At 38.9% G+C, this 19,870-nt stretch overlaps 2 protein-coding genes across 3 annotated transcripts; both read left to right on the top strand.

Annotated features, from left to right (window-relative positions):
* The first annotated feature begins 1,828 nt into the window (after window positions 1-1,828).
* On the top strand, window positions 1,829-6,879 carry pde12 (phosphodiesterase 12). The gene is made up of 8 exons (XM_053316275.1): window positions 1,829-2,476; window positions 3,609-4,036; window positions 4,338-4,443; window positions 4,747-4,891; window positions 5,131-5,209; window positions 5,297-5,419; window positions 5,557-5,762; window positions 6,254-6,879. The coding sequence occupies exons 1-8, from the start codon at window positions 1,890-1,892 to the stop codon at window positions 6,371-6,373; spliced, it is 1,794 nt and encodes a 597-aa protein (XP_053172250.1). The 5' UTR covers window positions 1,829-1,889; the 3' UTR covers window positions 6,374-6,879.
* Window positions 6,880-8,548: 1,669 nt separating this feature from the next.
* gmppb (GDP-mannose pyrophosphorylase B) lies at window positions 8,549-19,061 on the top strand. 2 transcript variants are annotated; one of them, XM_053316280.1, is made up of 10 exons: window positions 8,549-8,631; window positions 9,820-10,014; window positions 10,144-10,224; window positions 10,582-10,630; window positions 12,008-12,150; window positions 12,690-12,848; window positions 12,982-13,060; window positions 15,162-15,289; window positions 16,254-16,436; window positions 16,530-19,061. In XM_053316280.1, exons 2-10 carry the CDS (start codon window positions 9,886-9,888, stop codon window positions 16,659-16,661), a joined length of 1,083 nt encoding a protein of 360 aa, XP_053172255.1. In that variant the 5' UTR covers window positions 8,549-8,631; window positions 9,820-9,885; the 3' UTR covers window positions 16,662-19,061. The 2 variants fall into 2 exon arrangements, with proteins under 2 accessions (XP_053172255.1, XP_053172254.1); XM_053316279.1 differs by having other exon boundaries at window positions 16,254-19,061.
* Window positions 19,062-19,870: the final 809 nt, after the last annotated feature.

The raw sequence follows: 19,870 nt of genomic DNA, 5'->3' as shown, positions 1-19,870 counted from the left end.
GCATCAACCATGTAATATTGAACACTTCTGGTCTTTGTAGAAAGTAATCATTATGTAATATTGAACAAGTTGGCTCTGCATAGAATATATTGAACTTTTTACATTAATTTACTATTAATGCATTCACTAATTTGAACTTCTTCCCCCGGAGTTCTCTGTGCTACCTCATCTCACAGGCAGCCTGGGGGCGTCAATGTCGTCCACTTCCTGTCCCACTCCTATTATTTTCAATGTTGATTGTTTGTCACTGTGCCTCTCACTCCTCTCTCCCTCTGCTCCCTCTCCTCTTTATCTCTCCTTTCTCCCTCTCCTCTTTATCTCTCACTCTCTCCCCCAACCCCAACCGATCATGGCAGATGGCCGCCCACCGAGAGCCAGGTTCTGCTTGATGTTTCTTCTCAGTAAACGGGACTTTTTCCTCGCTGCTGTCGCCAAGTGCTTGCTCATTTGGGAATGCTGCGTCTCTTTGAATTTAATTACTGGGTACGGCCTTGGGCTAGGTGATATGAAGAATTGAATATCACAATATTGTTGACCAAATACCTCGATTTTGCAACAATATTGTAGGTATGACTATCGATGCTTTCACAAAATATTTACACAATGAGATTTTAGATAAATAATCATCAGTAATGTGGATGTAATGAGTAAGTGGGTAAATGTAAATCATAGAACAGTTGGAACAGTCTAGTAAGTTAGGAAAATTACATTACTGTATTGTAATGCAGCTTTTAAAAGCAGGAAAAGACAACACTTACACCATATCATGATATTAAGATATCCAAAAGACAATATCTAGTCTCATATCACGATATCGATAGCCCTAGTACAGTCTAGACGTGCTCTATGTGAAAAGTGCCTTGAGATTACTTTTGCTGTGATTTGGCACTTTAGAAAATAAAGATTGATTGATTGATTGATTGATTGATTGATTGATTGATTGATTGATTGATTGATTGATTGATTGGCTCTTTGTAGAATCAAACTATTCAAATCATGTACAGAGACAAAAACCAACAACTACCAGACTGTGTCCGGGGGTTATTATAATTGAGGGAAGGTAAATACAACCCAAGAGGAATATATATGTTCAAAAAACAATCAGTGAGGACAAATGCTAAATATCATTGTATTACAACAAAAGGAGTTCATCTGTGGAACAACTGTACTGAAGAAAGGAAAACATGCAGAACATTAAACAAGTTTAAACAGATATTTAAAAATAACATTTTTGACCAATATAGACAGGATGAACAAAGAGGTGGACTGAGATAATGTGACTTGTGCTGTTTGTTTGCCTGCTTGTTTGTTTTGTTATCTTTTCCATTATTCATTTGTATTGTTTTGAATGCTTGGCTGTTTTTTGTTTGTTTGTTTGTTTGTTGTGTATTTTCTTTGGGTTTTATTTTGTCTTTCTTTTTTTGTCTCCGTTCTCTTCTTTAGCTTGGAAGTGACTGATACATTAAAAAAGATGGAAAGACGAAAACAACCCAACAACAACAACAACTTCTATTTTGTTATAAACCACAGCCTATTTGTTTTGTTTCAAATAAACTAATTTTTTTTAAAGTAATATTGAACACTTTGGCCCTCCATACATGAATCCATTTAATATTGAACACTTCGTCCCTCTATACAGTAGATTCAACGATCCAATAACTGGTGTAATGTTAATACTATCCGGCAGGTGGCAGTGATTACATGTAAGAAGTGTACAAGCAGCCATATTTGTGAAGTTATATCATTTAGTTGCTTTTCTCTTCCGGTTAACTGTGACTGCTCTGATCTACAACCGGGGTGAGGAAGGAGACTCAGCTGTGTGGTAGATAACAGTAGTGTTTAGTCTATTTTAGCCTCCGCTGTCTTCTTCCTATCGCCGGTCTGACTTCATGTTTAACAATCTCTCTGCAGCTGTCTCTCTGCTCCCCCGCCTGCTGCTCTCCTCCCCCTCCTCATCCAGGGCTTTTACCAAAGCCTGCAGCCGCCTCCTCCCCTGCAGCAGCAGCATGGAGCCGGCCGTGGTGAGATGCATCCCCGGGGAGCCCAAACTTACCATCTCCTTCAGTCTGGAGGGCAGCTACAAACAAATGCTGCGGGACCAAGGGGAGACACTGGGGAAAGTCCTGGCTCGGATCTCTAATGGGATCATCAAGGGGCAAGGCAAGGCGAAGAAGTCAAAGAAGAACAAGGTGCAGCAGCCGAGTGAAGCTGCAGAGCTGGTCGTGGTGAAGCTCTTCCACGGTGGGGATGAAGTGGCAGACACAGCGCTGAACTCAGATGCATGGCAGGATGGATCCGTGCTGCAGGTTGGAGATGTTAAATACTCTGTGCAGAGGAATCCACCGACTTTCACCACTGCTGAGCTTCCTCTGTCCCTGCTGGCTGGGTTTCCTGTCTGCCCCAAGCTGGAGGTGGAGTTTGGTAACCTGCAAGACTGCGAGTTCACCTGGTATAAAGAAAATGCCCCAAATAAAAGGTAATTACAGTGAAGTGGTAGGTTGGTACTGACAGGTTATAAAGATCCAAAGCTTGTAGAGGGTAGTGATCCAACATCCATGTAATAAATCCTGCATGTGTGATGTTTTATGTGTGTAATGTAAGGTAGAGGTTATTCTGCAGGTAGTGATGATGTTGGAGTGGTATGTTTCCTCCATGAATGCAAATAAAACCCCAACCATGCCTCCACCTTAGACCATGCTTTTGTACCTTTTAAGAAAAAATAAATTAAAACATGACTGATATATCCGCCTATATTAGGCTGTTATACTTTTATAGATGCCGGTAGTTATATCAGGTGAGCAACAACAATGAACAGTAACAGAAATGTCACTTGGAAACATTTGTAGCTTTTCTTTATTGGACATAATTGATAATTGGGTATCTTTAGACTTCAGACAAAACAAGACATTTAAAAAGAGCCTGTCCTGCATGAACAGTACTTTTTAAGATGTATTGACTATCGACTGATTAGTAACAAGAAATTGTGGTACAGAAATGCCAGTATGTTTGAAGCCATTTAGAAACAGTTTCTCCACCAGAGAGCACTGATAGGTTTATGTTAACATAGTCAAATGTCTAGCTCGGTTATATTTGGTCATAATACTTTAATAACCAAATGTATTTCTTATCAATTCAATTCAGACATTGTAAAGGACACCGCTCATGGAAGAGCCTTAGCCGTGTAAAATACAAAGAAGAAAAATAAATCCACGTATAATTACTGGATTTTTTTCCTTTGTATTGGCTTCAATAATCCAGTATTTGATGGGCTGTAATCCAGAGTCATGTTTAGTTTAAGATAGTGGTCAGTTGGACAAAGAGAAAAATCAGAGTAATATAATAATTGATTGTAGAAAGTGTCCAAAGAGTGGGGCTGCACAAAGAAAATGATAAATAATAGGTAACTTTCTCCAAGTCATTAAAGGATAAGAAATAATCTATTTTTGAAAATTAGAAAGCAGAACTGTGCAACTACCAAGACTATCAAGGTTGTTGTGATCCAGACTGATATAAAATAATCTCATGTTTAATGTGATTTAGTTACAGACATAACGGGACATCCAGCACTCCTGTTCTTAATTTTCTCTTCCTTGTTTTTCTTCTCTTAGTCCTGAAGCTGGTGCAGAGGTTGCAGGTCAGGCCAGCAGTTGGATGGAGGTAGGAAGCGGAAGAGTCCACGTCCCGTCCAATCAGGACATCGGCTGCAGGCTCAAACTGTGCTGCACCCCCAAAGACGGAGCTCGCAGCGGTCCGGCCAAGGAGCTGATCTCTGTGGGAGCCGTGGAGGCCGGACCAGGCGTGTGCACGTTTGACAACCGACACGCCTACACCATTAGAGAGGCGGAGTGGCCGGCCATGAGGGTGGTGTCGTACAACATCCTGGCCGACGTCTACGCCCAGACAGAACTGTCTAAGACGGTGCTTTACCCGTACTGCGCCCCCTACGCCCTGCAACTGGACTACAGACAGAACCTCATCAAGAAGGAGCTGACGGGCTACAACGCTGACATCATCTGTCTGCAGGAGGTCGACAAAGGTAATCCATGACAAAATGAAGAGCCGACTAGCAGAAAATGAATCAGCTATAATTTTAATAATCAATTAACCATTAAAAGTAATTTACCAAATAAACATACCAAACATTCTCTGGTTGCAGCCTCTCTAATTTGAGGGTTCACAACTTTTCTCTGTCTCATATCATCATCAAATCATTTATATCACAAGATTTGCAGTTTGATCCAGAAGCAAAACTGAACTCCAGATGTTGACTCCTGATGTGTATAGTTGCATGAATGAGCTTGATTTCTGACTTTCCTCATGTTCTCCGGACTCTTCAGGGGTTTTCACAGACAGCCTGATTCCAACTCTTGATGCCTTTGGTCTGGACGGCGTTTTCAAGATCAAAGAGAAGCAGCATGAAGGACTGGCTACTTTCTACCGCAGGTCTGAATAAAATGTCTTCTGTGTTTTTTCATTATTGTCTGATGCAGCCACAGTTCGGTGTTCTCAGGATTGAGTTGCTTCACCTCTAAAAGTAGTTATTTATGCTACTGTGTCTGTGTGAAGTAGAATAAAAAGGTTACAATGAATTGTCAAAGCTGATGGCTGCCCACAGAGAAACGCTTTAGTCAGATCTCAGATTTTTTAACTACTGAATTTTGTTGATATGATATTAAAAGTTTTTAAATCCAGCATTAAGTCAGGTAAATTTAAAATAACATTATGTTGTTGATTTGATTTTTTTAGGTCAAAGTTTAAGTTGCTGAGCCGTCATGACATCATGCTGAGTGAGGCGCTGACCTCTGACCCCATCCATACCGAGCTGCTGGAGAAGGTTTCTGCTAACAGCACCCTGAAGGATAAGATCCTGCAGAGGTCCACCACCCTGCAGGTACTGCTGTTCACCTGCTGTACGGAGTGAGAGTACATTTGAACGAGGACTTAGAAATAGTTTTTTATTTAGTCTTGTTGAGCTTTGGGAAATTGTGTTGCATATTTTTTAAAGAGTTAATCAGAAAAACAATAGATTTAAAGAATAATAAAAATATTCTAAATTGCAGTCTTGATGTTGTGAACCTTCAGCTTTTATTAATCTCTGTTGTGACACCTTCCTGTCTCATTTCTCTGCAGGTCACTGTGCTCGAGGACCTGAATAAACCAGACAGGAAGTTGTGTGTGGCCAACACCCACCTGTACTGGCACCCTAAAGGTAGAACAACTCATCCCTCTGAACACACTTTAGATGAGTGAAGATCTGAAAACCTTAAAGTACTTAAAAACAAACTTCCTTTTGAAGGGGGGAACGTCCGCTTGGTCCAGCTGGGCGTCGCCATGCAGCACCTGAGTCATGTGATCAACGAGCTCACACCTGGAGCCCCCCTGGTGTTTTGTGGAGACTTCAACTCCACCCCAAACACAGGTAACTCCACCACTACAGGCACGACCACACCTTCTTTAAAATACTTTAGATGAAGCCTTTATTTCTAAACATTTAATAAAACATGTCTCATTATTCTAGCAGTCTGAGTTCTGTTTATGTACCTCTTCTTGTCTCAGGTGTGTTCCAGCTGATCACGGAGGCTGCGGTTCCTCAGGAGCATTCAGACTGGAGCAGCTCGGGTCCGGAGGAGTCCTGCAGTATGGAGTTGCTCTCTACCTTCCCGCCGCTGCTGAGCGCCTGCAACCAGCCGGCCTACACCAACTATGTGGGAGGATTTCACGGCTGTCTGGATTATATCTTCATACAGCCAGACAGCATGCAGGTAATAATACTGCTACTGCTAATACTGATACTACTACTACTATGAGTACTGGTACTACTACTGAAAAAGAATAGCTTAATTGCTTAACTGGGAAGTGCACTGCTGCAAGGTGCCCAGGAAAAGTTTAAAGCAGGACTGCAGGACTTTTGTCTCCCCCTTGTGGCAATGAGAGTAATTACAAAAATACTGTTAACTCAAGCTCACTTCGGAGGCTCTGCTGTAGCTTACTTTGTCGCCACTGTTGTGACTTTAAAACAGTGGATAAGAAGTACTGAGTGTCACACAAACCTTAGGAAATGAGTAATTTCAGAGTTTGATCCATTCAGTCAGATAACATGGAAAGTCTAGAAGAGCCACATAATTATTAATATTATTTTATCCACATTCAAGTTAGCAGAGAGCTGACTGGAAGTGTTAATGAATGTGTTAATATTCTTTGTCTGCTTTAAAGCAGCTCAACTTGAATCTACCATGTTTGTGTTTGTGTGCAGGTGGAGCAGATGATCCCTCTGCCGAGCCACCAAGAGGTCACCACATACGAGGCTCTGCCCAGCGTGGCTCACCCCTCCGACCACATCGCCCTGGTCTGTGACCTGCGCTGGAACCCCTGACCTCTGACCTCTGACCTCTGACTTCCAAGCACCCGGTCAAACACGCTGGAGAAACGATCCAATCTGACTTTGGATTTCTTTTATACTTGAATGGCGTCTGAAATGTGTTCCTGCAGGTTCTCCAAAGATCTCTGAGAGACGAGAGGAACATGGACGAGCAGAGGAGAACTGTCTTAAACTACAATATGACTGAAGTGTTGTGATTAAGTTCATACTGTATCATAGTACAGTACAATAATTAAGAATTTGAATCACTGATATTCAGTGTTGGGGTTGTTACTGCAAACAGTAATTAAGTGCAAAATGCTTATTTTTCTGAATCAGTTACTTTGGTTTGTTGGCATGTGGTTGGCTTTCTCTTGCTCTCTAAGGTAAACTCTAATTGACTTTAATTCTCAATCACATGGTTAATTAATTAATATTAACATTTTATTATAAGTATTTATTGTTATTACTTTGGCCCAACATGTTGTACAGTGGTGCCTTATTTTAAAAAAAAATAAAGTTTGAGCCTACAGACATGCTTGAGTCAGATTATTGGATCATTCTTAATTATTCCAACATTTAAAGGACAGATTCACTATTTTATCAGTCTGTCTTAAAACAACAATTAGGTTTCCAAATTAACAATGACAGAAGTTTTCTATGCTGTAATCATTCCTTCCTTCATACTGACTATTAAAGTCTGTGTAAAGCAATAATAAATATATGATCTGAGTTTGACATACCTCAGAAAAGTGTGTTAACCACCCCGTCAAATTTTAATGATTTAAAAAATTGCCAAGTATATAAAATTAGGCATCAAGCTGTTCTCTCTGCTCTCAAACACTTGGGGCGTGTCTGCCAAATGTCCGAAATTGACTCAAAATTTAACTGTCAATCATATCTCACCACCAAGACCTTAAAAATAGATGGTCCGTCCAGCAGTTTTGTTGTGTCAACTCAGCCCGACATGTACGAGCCACCAGAACGAGAATCCAGTTCTGAGCCAGTGGACACTGACTTACCTTATATGTATGTCTTATATGAGGCTTCAGTAGTCTGAGTTAGTCTTTTCAAGTGGATATCTGACACATTTACAGTCTTTTTAACATCAAATTCCCTCTTTATGTTTCCCTGTTGAGCTGTGGTGGAAGTATAGTAACAAAAACAGGGTCTTTGGCATTAAAAAGACTTTAAAAGATATCTACTTGATTTGACTCATTTTGATGGCTGAAGCTTCATATAAACTTTTAAATATTTTTTTAGCACAGCAGGAGGACTGTAGATTTTGTCCCACATCATTGACATTGTAAGCACACTATAAAGATTTTCTAAAGGTCAGTATGAACAGGAGGAATAATTACAGCAAGAAAAACATGTATTAATGTTTATTTGGTCTCCTGACTGTTGTTTTAAGACAGCCTTAAAACTTGTACACCTGTCCTTTAATTCCCTGACTCTGATGTGACTTTTCTTTAGTGTTGGTTGTAAATTGACTGTATGGATGCAGTACTGTGGCAGCGCCCTCCGTCGCCACGCTGTTTTTCTCTGATTGGTCAGAAGTGAAGAGGAGGCGGGACCAGAGTATTTGGGCCATACCACTGTGTCTTATGTTAGGGGTGTAATAGGAAAGTTTAAATAAAGGTTATGGGGTCAGTGTGACAGCTGTGGCACTTTAACCATTATTTTAGTCAAGATATAAAATTAAAAGACCTCAAATTAATGTTCTAATGATTTGGGACTATTAGTGTACTCCAGTTCAGTCACCGGTCTATATAAACACCCCCGACTCACTGACAGCTGACAGAGGCAAAACGTTAAGTTAGTAAGATTTAGTGAGTCAGACCGGAAACTGACCAATTTGATGTTTAAAATAAAAGCATGGCATCACTTTTTTCCCCCTAAGTTAAATGTTTATTTCTGCTTTTAAGGTCAGGCTAAAAAAAAGTCAGGTTTGACTGATTATTTGACTCCATCACTTACATTATAAGCACATTATGAAGGGATCTTGTAATGATAAGTATAAACAGGAGGAATGGAATAACCTATTTCTGACTGTTGATAAATATAAACCCGTCCTTTAACTAAAAAAAGGACAGGCTGGTGGGGTTTTATTTTGAATCCTCTCACCGGATGTTGTTTTGTGTGACGTCGCTAACTTGACGCTACGCCGCTGAACCGGAAACCAAACAAGGACCTGAGATTTGAACATCTTACGTGTCATTCCCAGAGTTTCAATCCTCCTTTAAGACTATCAGGAGATAAAACACACCGCTGTGAGTTTTTACCCTCTTTATATTTTACATTTTACACAAAATAATACGCAGGAGCAGGATAATATAACTGGTTAAAACTGGTTTAATAAGTGAAATGAGAAGCTTGTTAGCTTTCTGAGCTAATGTGAGCTAATGACAGAGATCAGCATGTTTCTATCTCTAAACTCCTCATAATTGAGATTTATTAAACATACCACTGTTCAAATACAAATTATAGCTTCTTATAATAGAGACAGTCCAGTTGAGACATTACTATCAGCTTGTTTTTCCCTCTGTGTCCTTGGTTTTCCTTTTTATTGACACTTTAAATGGGCTGAAATGAGACCAATGTGTCTAAAGACTGACTTCCTTAATGAATGAATGAATGAATGAATGAACTTTAGTGACCTGAGGCAACACCATGACTGACCATGACTGACAGCCTCAATATAAGAGACATCAGCAGGACACAGATCCTCTCATGGGATCAGCTTCTGTAGGCTATGGGTCTTTAAAAGGCAGCAATTATCTATTACTTTACTTATTAATGGATACAAGTGTCTAAAAATATATCAGAAAATAGTACGAAAGGGTTAAATAAATAAATAAGTTTACTCTGAGCAACCATCCAAAACCCCAAAAGATATTTAGTTTACATTCAAAGAAGATTAAAACACCTCGAAAATAATAATAAATAATACCAAGTTTTACAGAAATCATTTATTTTTATTATCCTGCAGTGTGTTCACATGGACTTGACGTTTTCTCCAGAAAGATGATTAACTGTCATGTGAACGAGAAACCTGCTTGCTGTAATCAGATTCTAGGATTAAAGAAACATGGTTAGATTTCATAATCCTGTGGAAACCCATTCCCATCATGAAAATAAGAAATACTGTAAATTTAATGTTAGATAAAAATTTAAAAAACTCTGAGAAAAAATGATGAGACATTAAGTCAAAAATACTGCTTTTAAATTCAATTTGTTTAAATACGTAAAAAATAGATACCAATAAAATCAAAATTATGTGATTGTCATACTGTTTGACCTAAAAGCTCATACCTTTCTCTCACCGTTTCACATTTTTTATTTTTTATCATTTCTAAAATTTGGTGTTAATGTGCCTCCATATAATCCATTCAGCAGATTGACATTAAAATTGATCACATAGAAAATGTCTAACTGTGACTCTCCTCTCTCCTGCTCAGGCTGTGTCCGGTCACGTTATTGATGAGTTGTGGTTGCCCTGGTAACGGTTGCAAACCACAGAAGCAATGAAGGCTTTGATATTAGTGGGTGGGTATGGGACCCGGCTGCGACCGCTCACCCTGAGCGTCCCGAAACCGCTGGTGGACTTCTGCAACAAACCCATCCTGCTGCACCAGGTGGAGGCGCTGGTCAAGGTACGGAAGAGGCAACGTTCAGGGTTACTGAACGCAGCTGCTTTCCTGTCAGTTTCTTTAATGAAGCTACAGTCAGAAGGCTTTAATTGATGTCTCATTCTCTCTCTCTGTTTCTGTGTGTATTTGTAGGCTGGAGTGGATCACGTGGTTCTGGCGGTGAGCTACATGTCGGAGCTGCTGGAGAGAGAGATGAGAGTTCAGGAGGAGAGAGTACGTCCAACAAACTGATGCACTGTTACAGCCGTGATGCAAATCAGCACACACAATCAATACATGAATATGTTTTAATAGTGTAGAGCAGTGGTCTCCAACCCTGCTCCTGGTGAGCTACTGGCCTGCATGTTTTAGGTATCTCCCCTCTCTAACACACCTGATTCTAATTATTAGCTTGTAGAAGTTCGTCAAAGGGTTTAATAATAACGAGTTATTAGAATCAGGTGTTCTTAAAATATGCAGGACAGTAGCTCACTGCAGGGTTGTTGATCACTGCTGTACAGAATCAGAGCAGTGGGTTGAAAATTGTGCTGACTGCACAGTATCCTGAATGTTTCTCTGTTTTCTCTGCAGCTTGGGATTCGTATCTCTTTGTCTCATGAGAAGGAGCCTCTTGGAACAGGTGAGTCTGCACATCTGTATCTCACTGTATATCTCATCATATCATCCCAGCATACTAGTCCAGTTGATTTAGCCCAGTATGCTTCAGGGGGCAAAACAAAGCTTTCTGAGGCACTAAATCAATATGAAGCATTTGTACTGTGAACAGTTCACAGTTCAGAGGAGAGGTTAAAGCGTCCGTTTGGTGAATGAACCACGTTACAGGCTCAAGCAGTCGATCGAGCTCTCTTTGATCGAGCTATGAGTTAGCACTATGAAGCCATTACTCATTCCAATCATTCCAGTTCATTCAGTGAAGCCCCCAGTGCTGGTCTAAAAAAAGCACCAGCAGTGGCATTTGTCTCCATCTGTTCAGCTACAGCCAACATGTCAACATATCAACATATCAACTTATCGGTTATCGTAACACGTGAGATTTCATTCAGATCCGTCGCTGCCATCTTGAATTAGGCAGAACTAGTAGATTAAGGTTTAACGTGATCACAGAGCCAAGTCCGCTGACTTCTGATGGTAAAGTTGACAGATTTATTCATTTCTCTGCAGCAAGTTACATTATGAATAAATGAAAAAAAAATAAATAAATAAACAAATACATACAATTATGAATAGATAAATAAACAATAAGTTCATTGATTAATAACCAAATGAATAAATATACAAATTTGTAAAGATACAAGTAAATAAATAAATGAATACACAAATAAATGTAGCTTTTATATATTCAATGTCTCATTGAAGTTGATTTATTTATTCTGCTGCAGCAAGTTACAGTATGGATAAATGAAAGCATAAATAAATAAATAATTAAATTGATAAATAAATGTCTAAATTAATTGATATACAAATGATTAAATATATACAACGTACAGTACATACATGAATGAATAAATAAATGTAACATTTATAAATGTCTCATTTAATTAGTGATTTATTTATCTATGGTGACAATTAAGCATTCAGTCATATAATTATTTATGTATATTATTTAGTTTCAGCTCTTAAAACCCTCCACAGTGTCCAGGCCTCGTTACATCACACTGACGGATACTAGTGTGATGTAATCAGGCCTCTTTTGGTGTGGTCACATGATTTTTGGTGTGGTGACGTGAGTCATTGAAACATCTTGTTGTGAAAGATCCTTAAGCTTTAAGAGTTTAAAAGTGTGTCAAGTGTAGCGTCACAACTGTCTATATACTTTTGGCTATAGTGTAGTATTTTGAACTTGAGATACTTTAACCACTTTAATACTGGGTCTTAGTGTCTTAGTTCTACTCAAAGGGATCAAAAGGTCTCAAAGCAGCACTAAGATCCATTTGGACCTGGACTGATAGAAACAGATAATAATGATGATTTAACATGTGTGTGTGTCGGTGTACAGCGGGACCCCTGGCGTTGGCTCGAGAGCTGCTGAACATCGACAACGAGCCGTTCTTCGTCCTCAACTCGGACGTCATCTGTGATTTTCCCTTCAAAGACCTGCTGCAGTTTCACCGCAACCACGGCAAGGAGGGAACCATCGTGGTGAGAGACGGAGACAGAGCGTTACTGAGATTATTCCTGTGAATGTTTTCTAGTGACGAGCCTCCACAGCTCAGGGCTACTGGTCAGGGCACAAAGTTCAGAGTCCTTTGAAATTCACTTTTACCTCACTTTTTATTTAGAAGTGTCATTACAAATATGAAATTAATGTTTCTACATGGACATTTGTACTGAAATATAAACAGTTAGAACTATCCTCCATTATCTAAATGACATATAGTGCTAAAAACATGACTGTGTACATTCAAGTGCAATTAAACATAAAGCAAATACAACAAACCACCATATGAATAACCTGTAACACTAGAATTCACCTATTAGAATCACATTTTCCACCATTACAGTAAACATTTATGAGGTTACATCTTTACAGTGCTCGACAAGCAGTGAACAAGATACGAGATAGCTCATCATTAAGATAATAATGTTTTTGTTTAAGCTACAGTTTTGAAGTAAGCCTGACTATTCAAGGCTGTCACTCACATCCAGGTGTGTGTTTTGTGTTTTGTGTGTGTGTGAAGGTGACACGGGTGGAGGAGCCCTCGAAGTACGGCGTGGTGGTGTTTGAGACGGAGAGCGGCAGGATCCACCGCTTCGTCGAGAAACCGCAGGTCTTCGTCTCCAACAAGATCAACGCCGGCATGTACATCTTCAATCCCAGCATGCTCAGCAGGATCCAGGTCTGTGACATGGACACACACACACACACACACACACACACACACTCTACTACTGTGAGTTTTACTTTTTCACCGTACTAACATTTCTTATGTTTGTGACTCTATTTCTTCGTGTGTGTGTGTGTGTGCGCAGCTGAGACCAACATCCATAGAGAAAGAGATATTTCCCGTCATGGCACAGGAGGGACATCTGTACGCGATGGAGCTACAAGGTAACTATTACTACTACTGCAGTACTACAACACAATATTATACTACACCATTTTTTTTTTATGGCTGCAACTAACAACTATGTGTTTTGTCAATTATTTCCCAGATTAATCATTTATTGAATAGAATAAAAGCAATAACAAATCAAATTATTACTATTATAAACTCATTATGCAACACTTTGTAGGAGTCAGTGTTATGCTGCTACTCTCTCTATTCAGAAAAAGGATCTCTGATGTTGTGAACACATAAATGTCCAGTAATCAAATATAAAAAGACCCCCACTTTTTTAAATGTAATTTCCAGAATGAAATATTGTCTTATATTCAGGCCAAATCAGTGTTTGTTTTGTTTACTCAGTTTAAAACCCAAGGATATTCAATTAAGTGCCATGTATGACAAAAAAAAGCAGCAAATCTTCAGAATTAGGAAGCTGTAAAATATAAATGTTTGGTATAGCTTCATTCATGACTTCATAAAACAAGATTAGTTGTTCATTATAAGTGTTTTATTTAGTCTAAAATCCAAAGATATGCAGATTACAGTCATATAAAATAGAGAAAATCAGCAAATACTACTGGAAATATACCTACAGCTGGTATTTTCACTTGATAAATGACTAAAACAATCATTTATTTTATACACCAGAGAGGATGATTCTGTGACATCACTATAAAGAGGTCAGACAGTTGTGTTTTATGACCCATCAGACTTTCTTCCCATCTATGTAACTTTGTTCTCAGTCATTTATTGTATTTATCTGAGCGACGCAGTGCTAACATGATATTAGAACATACTGTGGGAAGTTGACCCGTGTGCTCGCTCTGGTCTCTTCAGCTCACTGCCCCACCAGACGTAAGTGTTTGGGCTTTTTCTTCACACCCGAACTCATGTAGTTCTGGAGAGGAATCATTTGTAGAGAAGCACCGATATCAATAAGACACTTTAAACACGATGGCTGGATCAGAGGATTTGTTAACTGTTTCCAGATATTTTAATTAACCGAGATTCAGATCAGCTGAGCAACTCTGTAATCGGTGCTTCTCTAGACCCGCATCCCTCTCTGGGAGCTGTCGGCTTTTTCAGTGGAGACGTGTAGCTGAGCAGTTAAACCTCCCTCCCTCCCGTCCTGTAGTCCAGACCAAAGACTGGTCTGAGTCACTGATCCTGTTCCAGATCGTAGTGGCTTTGTTTTTCTGAGCGACTCATTAAACTGTGTGAGAGTGAGAGAGCTTCCTTGTGATTTCCTACTGAAATGTAAACACGTAAGACAATGAAATTGTTAATTAAATCAGCTCTTTAAAGCTGGCTTCAAATTTGTTGTTGAATCTGTTGTCATAGCAACGGGTCCTGAAGCTGAGAATAATTTATGTTAATGTAGAAAAAACAGCTAAATCATTTAATCGAAATCAATTGGATGACTCAATTTACTAAAAATTGGTCACATAATGTTGTTTCTTGGATCTTTTTTTAATTCAGTTTAGTTTGTTTTGTTTCAGACTTTGGCAAGTTTGTTATTTTTATTTTCCTTTTATTCCTTTTATCAGACAGAGGATGATAGAAAGGGAGTGGACAATGATATGCAACAGGTCCCTGGTTGGACTTGAACTGGAGATGTTTCCATTGTCATCGTAATAATTTCAGTTTTTATAATCAGTATATTTGCCTTTTCATTGTTTCCCACCATTTTCAAAACACACTGAGGTTTTAGACTGATTTTCTTCCAGACGTCAATTTAATTCTGATAAATTTCACAGGAAGAGAAAAATAATACATCTCTGAGCAGGAAACAATATAATAGTCTGCAGGTTGGCAGTAAAGTGAAACATCCTGTAGAGTTTATAGTTTAAACAGCGATATGATGATCCTTTAAACACAGTAAAGATAAAGTACCTCTTATCTTATCTTATAACTGGTCAGCCTGTCAGTCAGTGGAAGCAGCTGTTGTGACGTAGCGCTCGCTGCTGATCATGTGACGTCAGCTGTTGGAGATCACAAGGAAACTCGTGGTTTCGTGTCCTTGTCTCCATGGTAACTAACTGCTGCCACTGTCTGTATGTCTGTTTTTGTCTTGTTTTGTTTTTGCTGTCTGTCTGTCTGCAGGTTTCTGGATGGACATCGGTCAGCCTAAAGACTTCCTGACAGGCATGTGTATGTACCTTCAGTCAGTACGGCAACACGCCCCCGAGAGGCTACGCACTGGACCCGGTTTCCTTGGCAACGTTCTGGTGGTAAGTTCAAAAGTATCGGAGGGAAATAAAACCTCAGCATGAATCCCACAATCCCAATGTCGGTTGTGGCCACAATAAACAACTAATTAGTTATAACAACATAAAATAAATAAAACAAGTAAAATAACTGAATAGTAAGGAAAAGGAAAAAGAGGGGCGGGGTCTCTCTCTTTCCAGCAGCTAATTCTTTTAAGAAGCGTCTTCAGCATGATCAGGAATAACAGTAAGATTATTGCTAATATCGGCCAGCAGGGGGCCAAAGATTTTATGAAACAATATCAGAGATCCCTTCTGTGATAACTTAAACTCCTCTAGCTGCAGACATCGTAGAATTTCACGTATATAGCTGTTGTGATTCGGGGGAGAAACGACGGGAAAAATGGTACGCCTGGCCAGCAGGGGAGTGAAGGCAATGGCACGCTGTGCAGTAATGGGCTTTAAACCTTTTTTAACCTTATACATTTGGTCAGATTTTCAATATAAACATAGGTTTTAAACTTTATAATGAAGATGTTGTAACATATTTTAATGCAAAGACCCTGAAGATTGATTTATTGTAAGTGTAATGTGTTTAATGGGAATATTCTTTTCCAAAAACATGACCAAGTTTTTCTATTTTCTTTCATGATTTTACATATTTTATAAAACTCTCTTATAAAATGTCCTCAAACAAAAAACAATATATATATAGCATTAATCAAAATTCTTAACTCTTTTTTTTCCTTCTGTCATTGTCCTTTTCCTTTTTTTAAATTTTGACTTGATTGTAATTTCATTTTATAATTTCTAACTTAGACTTCTGATCTTTCTCTGTTTGTGAAATACAGTAGAAAAACATAGCAGACCACCTTAACTCTTTTAACTTCCAGCAGGTTTTATGGTCGTTAAGTTCCCTTCTTGTGTTGGATAAAGATAAACAACTGAACTCTTTAATTATCTTCCATTCTTTCTTTTTCCTCTCCAGGATCCGACGGCTCAGATCGGGGAGAACTGCACCATCGGCCCTAACGTGACCATCGGTGCCGGCGTGGTCGTTGAGGACGGTGTGAGGATAAAACGATGCACGGTGCTGAAGGGAGCGCGGGTTCGATCGCACTCCTGGCTGGAGAGCTGCATCGTTGGCTGGAGCTCCTCTGTCGGCCAGTGGGTGAGTAAAGGACGATGTCACCAAAACTCACTGGATACTGGATGTGTCGATACTTGTTCTGATTGTTGTCTCCTGGTTAATGTGTGTCCTCAGGTTCGTATGGAGAATGTGACGGTGTTGGGAGAGGATGTGATCGTGAATGATGAGCTTTATCTGAACGGAGCCAACGTGTTGCCTCACAAATCCATCAACGAGTCGGTCCCGGAGCCACGAATCATCATGTAGCATCGGACTGAGGAGAAAAGCCCAACGCCTTTTAATACGAACTCAAATAACACCCATTATGTGCCAGAGAAAAAGAAAAAGAGAAAGAGAGAGAGAGGGATGAACACATGGGTGGAAGCGAGGAGAGGAAAAGGAACAAAAGAAGGGTTTTTGTTTGTTTGTTTTTTTTATTAATTTGGACTCGTTTTTAGCCCTGCTTGGCTGCACCTTTCATGAATCAGAAACGATGGGGGTTAGGTGGCGTTCACATGTGATCTGGCCCATCAGGAAGGTTTAAAATTGTTAAAGCTCTTACAGTCCTGAATGTGATGGATGTTATATACGTGTGAACACTGCATGAATAGAGAAAAGGTGAGGGAGTGGGCTGGTTGATTATCACATGGTGCTGGGGACTGAGTGTGTTTAAGGGAGGCGGAGTTAGAGAGCGACATGAACACTGCTGTTTAGATTCACTATGCATTTACATTTTCTCTACAGCAGCAGAGTATCAGTGAATAGATCTTTTTAAAGGATTAAACTACATCTATATGTTTCTCTGTTGTAGCAGAAACTGGAGTATTGACTGACACAGATTTCTAAGCTGACGCATAAAACAAAATGCAGTATTGATTATAGTTAACGCTGGAGTCATTGATTAATTTTGGCCACTTGGGGGCAGCAGAACAAGCTTTAAACACAACATCTGACTGATTGTCACCATATAAAGTAGTTAAGGTGAACATTTCAGCAAAGAGTCGTTTCTCCAGCAGACACAGAGGACCATTATCATCTCATCTGAGTCAATCTAATCATTGTTTAGCAACTTTAATCAGTGATAGAGTAGAGGTTGATTATGTCTCGATGCCTTGGTAAACTCAACAGCTTTTTCTGTTTTCTTTTTTTTTTTCTGTTTAGCATGAGATCCGTGCGCTTTAATGCCAAACTGGTTACTGGTCTGTGAAAAGTGAACAAAATGTAACAAGCTTTTTATAAAAAGCTGCAGATTATGTAGAACGTTTACAGATAATTGAGTCACATTGTTAGACTGCACCTGGGATATTCTACTTAAAGATAATATATTTGTTTACCATGTTTTTCCTTTGTTTGAATGTTTCTGAAAATCTTGTTTCTGCCAGGTGCGGTGAGAGGAGAAACAGGTTGGAAATTAATTTTTTCTTTATCACTAGTGGGGCTAAAAATGCTCTTTTGGGACACTAGATTTAATGTTGTTACTTAGCTTTTATCTTCATAAGGTGGCTGTTTGAGAACATTTCAGATTTCTTAATGCCGTCAAACTTCGCACAACTTTCATCAGTCTCAGCTGTAATTCAGTTAGCTCATGCTAGCATCTTTAAAACACTGCACTTGGATATTAACATGCTAATGTTATAATGTAACATTAAGCTTGTTAGCCTGCTAACATACTAATTTTAGCATTTCCCCATTCACTGCAGAGACTCAAACACAATTGGCTGTGATTAAAAAGTTGATTCCTTATTGACGGTTTTACCCTCAAGGTCCATTATAAGATGAACTTTCATTTAGGTATCTGTGTCAAGTTCCTAAAGTGCTCCGATAAATATTAACATCTATAGTTCATGACAACTCGGAAAACTCTAACAAACAGCTGCTGATGGATCTAGTGATGAGGTTGTTTGTCAGCTTTGTTCTTAGGGAGAATCCAGTGACTCGAGGTCAGGGGTTGAAGTTCATCACTGAAAGTCTATAATAAACAATTAGCATGTTAGCATGCTGCTAGCATTCAGACTGTTGGGAATTCACCCTTTACTTTTAGAAATATCCTGTCATGAACGGACAGATGAGACGAAACGTTGTCTTCCACCTTCAGTGTCAATATTCACCCTCAGGGGACCATTAATGTCTGAACCAAATTTCATGGCAGTCCTTTTGAAAGTTGATAAAACATCTCACTTTTCACCAAAGAGTTGAGGACCAACAGACTCACTGACAGACCAGCGTTGTTGAATTTAGCATCAAACATTTGGAATCAGGTGTATTAAGATATGAAGAAGAGTTTAATCAAAACAGGTTCAAATGGAGATGAATTAGCTCTGCCCCTAGATTAGTTTCTTTATTGTTGTTAAATGAGTCCTTTTAATGTGCAATTGAAGGTTTATAGGTCTCGTTTCCACAGTCGTCCATGGTTTTTTTTTCAGTTCAGAAGTACAGAGGTTAGTAATAATATGTCTTCTACATGATGTCAGATGTCTGTCTGTCTGTCCAGATACTCAACAACACTGATCTCTGAACTGAGTGCAGTCGCTCCTTGTTGTTATGCAGTTAGTGACAAACAGTATCCAGAAAGCTGAGCATATAAAGACTTAAACTGTCTGAATGAATGAAGTCAACTCTTGTAATGAAGTCTTTTTTTAAAGAGAATAATATACTGACCACATCCACCGCTTGTCTCTGCTTTTTATTTTTATTTTTTCAATGCATTCCTCTGATTTTATTTATGAAGATCAGTTTACTAGTCGTTATTCACATAACAAGTCAAGACAATATCCTCAACAACCACAGCTGCTCTCGACTTCTGTACTTTTCTGTGGAGGCATATTAGCAACAAAAACTGGAAATGAGCTTTAGGACAAGTACAATTTATTCATAAGATATAAGTTGAAGTAGAATCGCAATAAAACGGTAACAAAACAAGGATAAAATACAATGTACAGTTAAAAGTGGATTCAGGAAGTACTCAGACCCCTTTGGTTTTTGCACACTTCATTGTATTATTGATTTAATTCTTTATAGATGCTCATTACCCATTAATCAACAATCAATAACTCATATTTACAAATTGAAAGCATGTATTGAGATTTGTTTGCAAATATGTTAAAAGTCAATAACTTAAATCTTTCATTCACAAAGTATTCAGACCATTTGCTGTGGCACTCCGAAGTTGATTATCCTTCAGATGTGTCTACAACCTGATTTTAATCCACCTGTGGCAGCTGAATTGATTGGACAAAGTTTAGAAACAAACACACCTCTGTATATAAGGGCACAATTCATACTGCATATCAGGACAAAGACAATCCACAGTAACTTACAGTAAGTTTATAATTAAGACTCAGTTTATTTAAAAAACGTAAAGCAATGAATACTCTTTCAAACTAACAGTTCAGGAATAAATTTAAAAGAAAAACAAAAAAAAAATCTAAAAAATACATAATGATGTCTTCTTAAGCTCTACTTCCTTCTTTTTTCTC

Source organism: Scomber japonicus, chromosome 3, assembly GCF_027409825.1.
Source record: "Scomber japonicus isolate fScoJap1 chromosome 3, fScoJap1.pri, whole genome shotgun sequence".
NCBI classification, from domain to species: Eukaryota; Metazoa; Chordata; class Actinopteri; order Scombriformes; family Scombridae; genus Scomber; species Scomber japonicus.
This window is presented reverse-complemented; position numbering and strand designations above follow the sequence as displayed.